The sequence below is a fragment of the Engraulis encrasicolus genome, chromosome 16, assembly GCF_034702125.1.
Source record: "Engraulis encrasicolus isolate BLACKSEA-1 chromosome 16, IST_EnEncr_1.0, whole genome shotgun sequence".
NCBI classification, from domain to species: Eukaryota; Metazoa; Chordata; class Actinopteri; order Clupeiformes; family Engraulidae; genus Engraulis; species Engraulis encrasicolus.
This window is the reverse complement of record NC_085872.1, coordinates 22,845,604-22,856,557: the sequence shown is the minus strand read 5'-3', so window position 1 is coordinate 22,856,557 and position 10,954 is coordinate 22,845,604. Positions and strand designations below refer to the sequence as shown.

Below are 10,954 nucleotides of genomic sequence, written 5' to 3'. Positions count from 1 at the left end.
GTCATCTGAGAACATTATCCAGCCTTATCCACAACTACCACAAACAATTTAGAGCGGTCCCTGATGTTAAACAGGGCCATATTCAGCATCAGGTACTAGGGTATGTAAACTTTTGAACAGGGTCATTTGGGTAGTTTGGGTTGTGATCATGCTTTTGAAAGAGTAAACACAGAATATTGCTAATAAATATCTTAAGCTAGTCACTAGCAATGAGTGAAAAAAAAGGTTTTGTGTAATCCTTCATATTTTGTGAGAAATCGCGAAGAAAGCGTTTATTCTGCTGGGGTATGTAAACATATGGGCACAACTGTATATGGCAAACATCATGATCATTGGTGCTTCCTTTCAGCTATACTCCCATCATTTAGGATTCTTAAAGCTCTTGACCTCTTTCCGATATCTGAGAAGCCATCTGAGAAGATGACATCAGCTGTGAAGAATCAGAATGTATTAACCTAAAAATTGGGGCAGAGCAATCTGTACGTTTATTAACAAGAAAGTGGGGAAGACTTCTCAATGTGGATAAATACTGGTATATTTTTTTCATTTATCATTCTGTGTGACAGAACAATAATAATTATCACTAATGTATCACTCACTGTATTTTCTGTCCTGTCAGTGACATACTACTGCCTACTGATAGTGGTTGGTTTCAGTTCTGTATCAGACAGCAGTATTAAAACTCCTTATCCATTTTCAGGTCATATTTTAATTGCACCCAACCCTTTGAAATGCACTACTAGAATGAGGTTGAATATAGACCTCCTTGGGTTGAACTAGTTTTGTGAGCAGGGTCGGATTAAGATACCCTGGGGCCCCTAGGCTTCAGGTTGCTGTGGGGCCCCCAGAAAGAAAATTTCACAACAAATTTACTCATACAGTGTCATAATTATGTGCTAGGTATTCAAGATAACCAATTCTACTCAACATGACAGATGACTAATATTGCATCTTGTCATAATTCAGTAATTTTTCACTTATGACCAATCAGGGGGCCCCTGGCAGGTAGGGGCCCCTAGGCTGCAGCCATATCTAGCCTGTGCATTAATCCGGCCCTGTTTGTGAGGGCCCCATTATCAGTAATGAAGAGCCCCCTCTCCGTGGGCCTGGAACAGTTGAATGCCTCTTCCTCCATCACCCTGTCAGCTTGCCTGATTCTTGGCACTGCTAAAGTATATGAAATCAATACTTCTTTAACAATGAAAACCACATTTTGCCAGCTTAGATGGAAACAAATTTGAGAACCGTGAATTTTGAAAATGTATCCTACTTACAAAAGCAACACCGAGACAGAACATTCTTCCACCGTATGTTGCTGATGAAAAGTAGCATGTCGCAAGCACTGAATGCTGTCACAGCCAAAAATATCTCATTCTTAAGCTCCAGTCGATCAAGCATCTCCTCATTTGTCTGACGCACAAACGTAGACACATAATAAACTCTGAAGGCGTGGTATGGGACAAAGCAAACGAGCATGATCATCACAAAGCTCAGGCTCTTGAGCTGGGCTTGGAACTCCTGATGATGGAGGGCCAACTTGCCGTGTTTCTTGTAGACGACCCCCAATATCCACAGCTGAACGGCCAGGAGAACGCACGTGACCAGCATCACCACAGCACAGAGCAAGTAGTTTATGACAGAGATCCCGACATCCTTCAGGGCCTCGCCGAAGACAAAACACTGGTCGACGACAGCAGTGCCGTTCGTCGTCTCCACGCCATACTCTGTCAGGGTCACGGGGAAGATGATGAGCAGAATGACCACCCAAACCACCAGGCTAGCGGCCAGAGCGTGGAGCCTCCTGTAGAACTCCAGCTTGTCCCTGTGTCTGAAGAACGTGACGTAGCGCACCAACAGGATAATGACGTAGAATATGAAGGCGATGTACATGTGGGCGTGGACCATCATGCTGATGAAGTTGCAGAAGCCGCGGCCCAGGCTCCAGTGGTTGGCGGCGTAGAAGTACATGCGGAAGGGAACCGTCAGCAAGAACATCATGTGGGCGATGATGAGGTTGATCACTGCCATGGTGGTCACCGAGCGTGTGTTGGACTTCAGCGTGTTGATCATGAGTCCGGTGCCACACGTTCCAATGACCAGGACCAGGGAATACATGGTCATCAAGATGTACCTCTCTGCATCAGGCATCCCGTCTTCCATGGGAATGGTGGCCATGCTGTCAGATAAAAAAGAGGAAAAAATAAAATAGTTTTTGGATGATCTTTAAACAAATCCATCTATAATAATGAATCTAATGAGTGACATGTATTCTATTATGTAGGCCTACAGCAAAAAAAATGACAAAGAACTTAAAATATGAATTATCTTAGTATTAGGGTTTTCACACCTGGTCCCCTTTAAGTGGACCAAACTCAGTCCTCTTTAAGTGGACCAAAAAGTGAACCGACAACAAAAGGATTCAGATCTGTTTTTGTTCATATTAAATAGTATTAGAGTATATTAAAGAAAGAACTCGCTGATCTCGCTGGTCATGTTAGGCTTTTATGGTGTGTCACTCTTCTTTTTTCATCACTCTCGGTCCTCTAGATCCCTCCTTAAGTGATTAAAGTCACAAGTGTTACTTGTCAGAACTCATAAGCGAACCAAACTGAGACCACATCAACCAAGGTCTCAGTACGGTTTGCTTCTGAGGGGTCTGGGTACGCTTTGGAGCATTCACATATGCAGCAAAAATGCTGAGAGTCACTGCCCAGTCTCGCGAAAAAAATCAACTATATGCTTCGTGGTGCTGTCACGATATAGCCTTGTTTTTCGTGGTTGAGCAACGTTCGCTGTCTCTGTTGGGCCGGTCGCTGTCTGGGTGAGAGAGAGGGCGAGTGAGAGAGAGAGAGCACCCGAGCAGCGTGCCTATAGGGAGGGGAGCCCTCTCGTCGTGTCAGCTTTGTGTCATCTCTCCCTTCCTCCAATGTTGGCCTAACCCTAACCCTAACCTTAACCCTAAACATAACCCTTACCCTAAATCGCTTGTTTGAGATGTTTGATTACCGTATGAGTCCCGTTTCCAGTTACCCTTCACTCACGCTTGATTGTTGACGTCCGCCCCCATTATACTTCCCCCCAGAACCAAACTAGGCTTACCCCAACTGTCAATTCCCCCTCTCGTCACCGTCACCCAACCACGAAAAACGAGGCTATATCGTGACGGCACCACGAAGCTTATAGTTGATTTCTTCTGGGGGTGTTTTTTTCGTAAGGATTTCACGAATGGCACGGTTGCACGGATGCGGTTGCACTCTGAATTCGCTTAGGCAGCTGAAAGGGACCAGGTGTGAAAACTCTGTAAGTTATAAATCTGTCATTATCATATGCCTTCTTTTTATTATGCCACTGTAGTGCAAATGCCACTAATGGGGAGGGTTACATACAGTAGATTGTTTGTTACGCTGCTGATGACTGACAAAAATGGGGAAGTTTGATATTGTCAGTCACTGTCAATGCATGCCATGTTTAACATTACGTACAATGAAGCATTAAAAACAGAGAAGTTAAAACTACATCCTGCCACATACTGATGCAATCAGTTCAACGAAACACCACAACGTGCCTCAGTGTTGCAGGGAAACACCACCAGAGACTCACCTCAAGCAGAGGGTTGTCTAAATATAGGCTACGTGTTTTACACAGTGAAGTATGTATTCATTGTATCCAAAAGTATTGGTTATTCAACTTAATTACAAAGTTTAGACAGCTATATACAATGCACCGAGCACAAAACAGTCAAACAGTTATGAATAAAGAAACCCAAGAGACATTGAAGTGAGTTTGAGGTGAAGGACATGATTGAGAGAGGTGGAGAAGTGGAGAGGTACCTTGGCACATCTGGAAAATTAGTGGTATTACCAGCAATGTCGTCCATTCTGCCCATTACACTGTCAAGGAAAAAAAAAACATCACAATCTTACACTGTATGTAGTCTATTTGAAATTGAGACTACAGTTAGGAATGCACGACTGTCTGAAAACCAAAAGTTTTGGTGTGTCCCCCCCCCCCTCTGGAGCAAACTGAACAGTATTTTCTATTTGTTGCACTATACGTACATTCTAAACATTAGTCATTGTGTGCTGTGAGTTTGTGAGCAGAGCTTTACTCCTTCTGCCATGGTGTATTCCTTTGGCTCAGCATGGTAACTTCATGGAAAAGACAACACTAGTGGTTTAAAGACTGTTAATAATTAGCAACGTAAACCTGTCAGTACCGGTACAAATGCAAAGAAAACACTTCATTCTAACAATATCTACCACCAATAACAATCTTACCTTACATTATCTTACCTGCTCACTTTCAAGAATTTACCACTAGCCATGTAGTTCACAGCTGACAAAGTGTCACACTGGCACAAAGATTGTATCGCTGAAATATGAAAGCGAGAAACATTAACTGCCCTTACCTCATATATCCTTCCTTAGCAGTACCGTCCCATTGGGGAAGTTGTTACACATTTGTGGTCACACAGAGACACACGTACACACACAGAAAAACACATCAACAAAAAGATCATTCAGTGCATTTCATTCAGGTGCCATCCCATTCGACTCACTAGCGTAGCAAGTGTGCAGCAGGAAGCAGTGATCATGGGCCAGGCAAGAATGTGAATAGCAAGAAAGGCGAGACTGTGACACACTTCCTTGTACTTTGGATCTTATGCAAATCAGTTGAACGGGTCAAGGTGTATTGATTGTAAACAGGGATGGGCAAAACATGGTCAGTCATGGGTAAGCGGTTAGGGTATCAGACTTGTAGTCCAAAGGTTGCCGGTTCGGCTCCTGACCCGCCAGGTTAGTGGGAGTGATTACTCTCCCACATCCTCCTCCACGGCTGAGGTACCCTGAGCATGGTACCATCCCGCCGCACTGAACCTTTGGGGCGCCATTGGGGGCTCCCCCCTTGCATGGGTGAAGCATAAATGCAATTTCATTGTGTGCAGTGTGTAGTGTTCACTTGTGTGCTGTGGAGTGCTGTGTCACAATGACAATGGCAGTTGGAGTTTCCCAGTTGGGATTTCACTTAAATGTATTTCCAGATACACAACAGATACAAAATGCACAGCATTGAAATAGCACAAATAAGATAAAAAAACATAACTGTGTCAAGTATCAAAATACTGGATTTGATATTTGCAAAATACTCAAAACACAAGTAAAACCGCTGTGCACAAGAACAAACAATTTCAGGCTACTTGTACAATAAAATTAATTGTACAATTCAAAATTATGTTTTTCAAATCCATTCATGCAAATTGCAAAACATAGTAGAATACCAGTCAACCTCTTTACCAACCATTAGAGCAACCTAAGGGTATCACCTACCCCACTCAGTACTCTTTAAGTGGACCAAAAAGTGAACCGACAGCAAAAACACTCAGTTCTGTTCTTGTTCATGTGAGTGAATTACAAAAAGAACCGCCCAATCTTTCTGGTCCTGTTAGGCTTTTATGGTGTCTCAGTTCTCTTTTTTATCACCGGCCCTCCTCCAAAAAGGTCTCAGTACGGTTCACTTCCGAGGGGTCTGGGTACATTTTGACGCGTTCACATATGGACAGAAAATGCAGCGTCATGGGTCTGGGTTCACTTAAATGGCTGCAAGGGACCAGGTGTGAAAACCCTAGAAGATGGCTACACCACAAACAATTAATTTGAGTTGAATTGCCTGTGCAGTCAGGCCTTAACGAATGGGGCATGTGCCTTTAATTCACCTAGGTTCAATCATGTACTTTTTAAATCTGCAGCACCATCCTGTGTTCTTATCATGTAATAACATTCTTTAGAAAATGATTTTGTAGTTTATAGTTTATATAAGTCAAGTCACTTACATTAAATGCAAAATGCAAAACACTATATTGTACTCCACATTTTAATTTCTTTAATTTCAGGATGACTGCCAAAAGCACAGTGTTTGGCCTGAAGTAGGAATATAATGGAACTGCATGAATTGCTTTATGACAGAAAGAAACAATTACATAGAGGATATAAGTGCACCTGAGCTGTATTGTCTGATACAGACTGTATGTCTATGAAAGCACAGCCCTTACTTTGCGGTAGACCTACCTGTTCTTCTACACTGCTATTGTGAGGGCTGGCTGCTCAGGGTTACATAAAAAGCTGCAAAAAAAAAAAAAAGGACCTGTAAACTAAGGTGGTGGTATCCAATAACCATATTCTTCACTGGCTTGAGAAACGTAACGATATAAGGCTAAAGAATAATCATATACTAGGACTGGCAGGATCAGAATTACTGGGGGCAGCCCAGCACTGAGAAAATAGCAGTAAATCTTTGGAAGGGCAATCCACTTCCTTTTAATTTAAAGGATGTACTCACATAGCATGCTACGATCAAGAAAACAATAGTTTGGACCAGGCTACAAATAGTGGCAAACTACAATTTTAAGTCCGCTTTTACTTCAAATAGAAAAAACAAAACAACAGCCATATCTGTCATAGAAAGAGACATGTTACTAAAATGAGGCAGGCAACTATTGGCACAGATTACAAGTTGAGCAAGGTAAACAAAAATAAATGATTAAAACAACAAACTATTACATGGGTATCAAAGTAATAAACAAAATGGCAAAAAGCAGTAAATTCCCTTTTTTCCAAGGTTGTTATGTTGAGGTGAATGTGCTTTCATCACCTCGATTGTCATCTGCATTGCTCAGAAAGAAGAAGGGAGCTCTGGTTCTAAACTGTCATATAGGCTACTGTACGACTAAGCTCATGCCATAATTCAAAATAAAGTCTTGAGAAATACATTTCTGAAATATTGAAGCACTTTTTTTTCAGATTTTTTCAGTGTTTAGCTTTCCACCTTGTTATTCATGCCGTGAACAGGATGACCAAGGTTACATTTTCATCTATCAATGTGATCTTTGACCCAAAACAGAAATGTTTAATATTTGTTTGGCAAACAAATTAAACTTTATGTGTGCAGAATGTGATTGCAGTGCGGGTAATCTCAGAAATTTTAATCAGAAAACTTTCCATTTAAAAAAAGTATTATAAACAGTCAAACGAGATGTGGACTAGGAACCAACTGATTATCTAGGATTAGCCTACTGCATGTGGTGCCTAATCCATTCCTGGGTAAACCTTGCCACAGTGCTGGGAAACATACGGTAACATTCACAGTAGCTACTGATCATGCCAAAACACAATTGTTGGGCAGCTGTTGTTTCATGCAGGTTTGTCTTGATCTTACAGCTATTGTGGAAGATTTCTAAGTGGCTCTGTTGCTGGTGAACATGGCAAACATATACACATTACGGTAAGACTTCACTCTTAATCCTGTTCAGTCGAGACACATGGTACCAGGGTGTAGAATGTATACAGGAATGCTCACAAGGAAAGGACCCTCATGATCTATGCACAATAATAAGATGTCATAAATGAAAATGAATAAACAACTACAAATGTTGTATGTGCACGGTAAAATTATTTGGTTATAGTTTATTAATATGGTATGTGTTATGCTGTTCAAATTGCAAAACCAATCATGAAGCATATTTCAAACTGTTCCATACCATAGAGCGTTTTTTAGTGGTCAATGGTCTTCAACAGCAAGACTTGAGGGCAAAACAGTTATCATTACTGGTGCCAACACAGGGATCGGCAAAGAAACAGCCAAAGACCTTGCCAAAAGAGGTATTTCTTTTCATAACCTCAATTTCCAAAATATTCTAGTATAGAGTTCAACACACAAGTCACACTCCAGAAACATTTAAAAGTCATTGACATTGTTTTTTTCTGACAGTGATTTTTTTTTTGCCGTTCTGTGATGCTGTCTCCATAGGTGCAAGGATCATCCTTGCATGTAGAGATGTTGAAAAAGCAGAAACAGCCCTGAAGGAGATTATTGATGAATCAGGAAACCAGAGTATCGTGGTGAGAAAACTAGATCTGTCTGACACCAAGTCTATTAAAGAGTTTGCAGATGTAATTAAAAAAGGTAAGCTTTCACTGATGTCAGCTACTAGGATATGCACTACATTTTCATAGAATTTCACCTCACAGATTCACCAGACCTATTACATCTATGTATTCAATATGTCAAAACAATTGATGATAAACACAGACACTAGTGTTCGGCAGGTATCACAAATGCTGTAAAAAAATATGTCATATATATTTTTCCAATCTCATTTTCCCTTAAACTGGAAAGTACATTTTGCTTAGAATGTATAGGCTGGTATTTTGATCATCTGTGACATACAACGCAATGTGTGGCCTACTGAAATGATGCAGGCAATTTGTTTTGTTGGTTGACAGAGGAGAGCCAAGTGAATATTCTCATTAATAATGCGGGGGTTATGATGTGCCCTTACTCCAAGACAGCGGATGGCTTTGAGATGCAGTTTGGTGTAAATCACTTAGGTGAGTATGGCTCATACTCAGTCCCGGATTAATGCACAGGCTAGATATGGCTGCATCCTAGGGGCCCCCACCTGCCAGGGGCCCCCTGATTAGTCAGAAGTGACACATTGCAGAATTATGACAAGATACAATATCGAAAAATTAATCTGTCAGGTTGAGTAGAGTTGGTAGACATATTATCCTTAATTCGTTGTATGTAATTATGACACTATCTATGTAAATTTGTCGCAAAATTCGCTTTCCGGGGGGCCCGCAACCTGTAGCCTAGGGGCCCCAGGCCATCTTAATCCGGCCCTGCTCATACTATGATGTTCAATTGTTCATATACACATACATATAGCCCAGTGATGACGGCCCCCTCACCCTTCTCTCGGTGCACCTTGCGGTGCAGAGGTGTCTTTTGTCTCTGTCATGTTTATATGCCCATCCAAGTAAAACCCTCAACCAATATTTCCAAAAGCACGCATAACGTAACGCAACATAACGCAACACTGAACAATATCCATCCTTTGACTATCCAGACGGATGATCATATTCATAGCTTGTTTTTCACAAAACCAAAATGGCTGACAACAACAGCTGTCTTGCAGGTCACTTCCTGTTGACGTTCCTGTTGTTGGACTTAATCAAAAGGTCTGCCCCTGCAAGGATCATCAACGTCTCCTCAATGGCACATAGTTGGGGGACCATCCAGTTTGAGGACATCAACAGTGAGCAGCACTACCACAGCAGGAGAGCATACGGACAGAGCAAACTGGCCAACATACTCAGCACCCGCTCCCTGGCAAACAGGCTCAAGGGTTTGTAGTACACAAACTGTGTCAGGGTCAGGGACACCGCTAAGGTTGTGGAGGCCCTGAGCATAACTGGTCGGCAGACCTATTAAATAATAGTAATAATAATAATAAGATTAATAATAATAATAGTAATAATCTGCTAACTAAAAGTATGTGTTTTGTAATGTAATTTCTTTTTTTTTATGACGTTTTTTAGTCAACCTCAATTTAAGAGGCCCCAATTTTGGGGGCAAAGCAGTTGATGCCCTAAGCACTGGTTGGTGCCCTAAGCACTGGTTGGTGCCCTAAGCACTGTGCGTACTCTGCTTATGTCTAGCGACGGCCCTGGTCAGAGTTCTCATATGTTATACGCAGTACATTGGGCACTTTACTAGGCTGCAATACCAATGATGTGTTATATTATTTAACACCAGTCATAATGCTTTCAATTACAAAAATATTAGAAATGTTTAGAAATAAACATTTGGCATATAAATAGCCGCGTGTCGTGGAAGCTAAGCCCTTCTCCTCCTCAGGTTCAGGAGTGAACGTGTACGTGGTACACCCAGGAGTGGTACGCACGGAGCTGAAGAGACACATGAACATCCCACTGCTGATCATGTGGAAGGTCGTCAGGCCCTTTACCAAGACCATAGTGCAAGGAGCCCAGACCTCCATCTACTGCGCTGTGGAGCCAACGCTGGACACACAGAGTGGGGAATACTACAGGTGAACAATGCACACTACAGCGCATGTCAGCGTCAGTTATTGTGTATGGCAGGGGTTCCCAACCTTTTCCAACGTGGGGTCCACTCTAGATTGTCACAAATGTTCAGGGCCCACTTCTGACCCAATAAAGAATAAAACTCAAATAAATCAATAGCAACACACACCAAAATATGATTATAATTGTAGAAAATGATTTCAAGGCCCACTTGGAATACCTTCAGGGCCTACCAGTGGGCCCCGGCCCATAGGTTGAAAATCACTGGTGTATGGATCTCTGGCCCTAGGCAGGTTTCGCCCTCCTAGTGACGCAACGCCTTCAGCATTGCTTCTAGTCAGGCCAGGAGAAATACAAATATCGTTTCTGAGCTCCTGAAAAATCAGGAGCTCCTCCCACTTTGTCTGGAAGCAAACAACCAAATCAACCATGCAGATTGGGAGATGTTAATTGTTATGCTCTTGGTCAGACCAAGTCTCTAAGACATTTGAATGTCGATGATAATAAGGCTACACCGGCCCTACCTGCAAAATTGGTATCTGGAAGGGGCTACATTTTGGGGAACCCTCAGTTCAAGAAAAGGCACATTATAAATGCATTAATGTGCGCTCTGGATCTCCAAGAATGTTCCAGGATATATGATCACATTCGTCATGCTCTAGTTCTCCCTATGCCACACCTACAGTGCCCTCAGTATATCCTAAAGATTAATACTTTCATTTGGAAAAGGGAAACATGTTTCTTTCTCTTTCGACTCCCATAGCAACTGTGCCCCTGCCAGCTGCTCCCGGGCAGCGAGGGATGATGACGTGGCGGAGAAGCTGTGGGATCTCAGCTGCCAAATGCTGGGAATTACCTGGGAATAACCAATACATTACCAGGGAATGACCAATGCATTACCTGGGAATAACCGATGCATTACCAGGGAATGACCGATGCATTACCTGGGAATGACCAATGCATTACCTGGGAATGGACCAGGTTATTTCATTGGACAATTGCCTTAAGACGAGTATCACAATGATCTGTGAAAGACAAGTTATGACTGGGGTTGTGGCAGGGCATGACTG

The 10,954-nt window shown here is 42.2% G+C and overlaps 2 protein-coding genes across 2 annotated transcripts; one reads left to right on the top strand and one right to left on the bottom strand.

Moving 5' to 3' along the window:
• Nucleotides 1–1,256: 1,256 nt before the first annotated feature.
• Nucleotides 1,257–3,886, bottom strand: LOC134466404 (probable G-protein coupled receptor 141). The gene is made up of 2 exons (XM_063220303.1): nt 3,831–3,886; nt 1,257–2,176 (listed from the first exon to the last, which is right to left on the bottom strand). The coding sequence occupies exons 1-2, from the start codon at nt 3,884–3,886 to the stop codon at nt 1,267–1,269; spliced, it is 966 nt and encodes a 321-aa protein (XP_063076373.1). The 3' UTR covers nt 1,257–1,266.
• A 3,328-nt stretch (nt 3,887–7,214) lies between these two features.
• si:dkey-94e7.2 (uncharacterized protein LOC100141353 homolog) lies at nt 7,215–10,750 on the top strand. The gene is made up of 7 exons (XM_063220302.1): nt 7,215–7,278; nt 7,540–7,655; nt 7,804–7,959; nt 8,280–8,384; nt 8,975–9,184; nt 9,697–9,889; nt 10,648–10,750. Exons 1-7 carry the CDS (start codon nt 7,256–7,258, stop codon nt 10,748–10,750), a joined length of 906 nt encoding a protein of 301 aa, XP_063076372.1. The 5' UTR covers nt 7,215–7,255.
• The last annotated feature ends 204 nt before the right edge of the window (nt 10,751–10,954 follow it).

What these genes read in the sequence shown, in the direction of transcription:
- LOC134466404 (XM_063220303.1), bottom strand. Translation starts at nt 3,886, where the DNA reads ATGGGCAGAATGGACGACATTGCTGGTAATACCACTAATTTTCCAGAT. An exon ending in AATTTTCCAGATGTGCCAAG is followed by an intron (nt 2,177 to 3,830) that starts GTACCTCTCCAC and finishes TTTATCTGACAG; the next exon opens with CATGGCCACCATTCCCATGG.
- si:dkey-94e7.2 (XM_063220302.1), top strand. Translation starts at nt 7,256, where the DNA reads ATGGCAAACATATACACATTACG. An exon ending in TGCAGATGTAATTAAAAAAG is followed by an intron (nt 7,960 to 8,279) that starts GTAAGCTTTCAC and finishes GTTGGTTGACAG; the next exon opens with AGGAGAGCCAAGTGAATATT. An exon ending in GTTTGGTGTAAATCACTTAG is followed by an intron (nt 8,385 to 8,974) that starts GTGAGTATGGCT and finishes GCTGTCTTGCAG; the next exon opens with GTCACTTCCTGTTGACGTTC.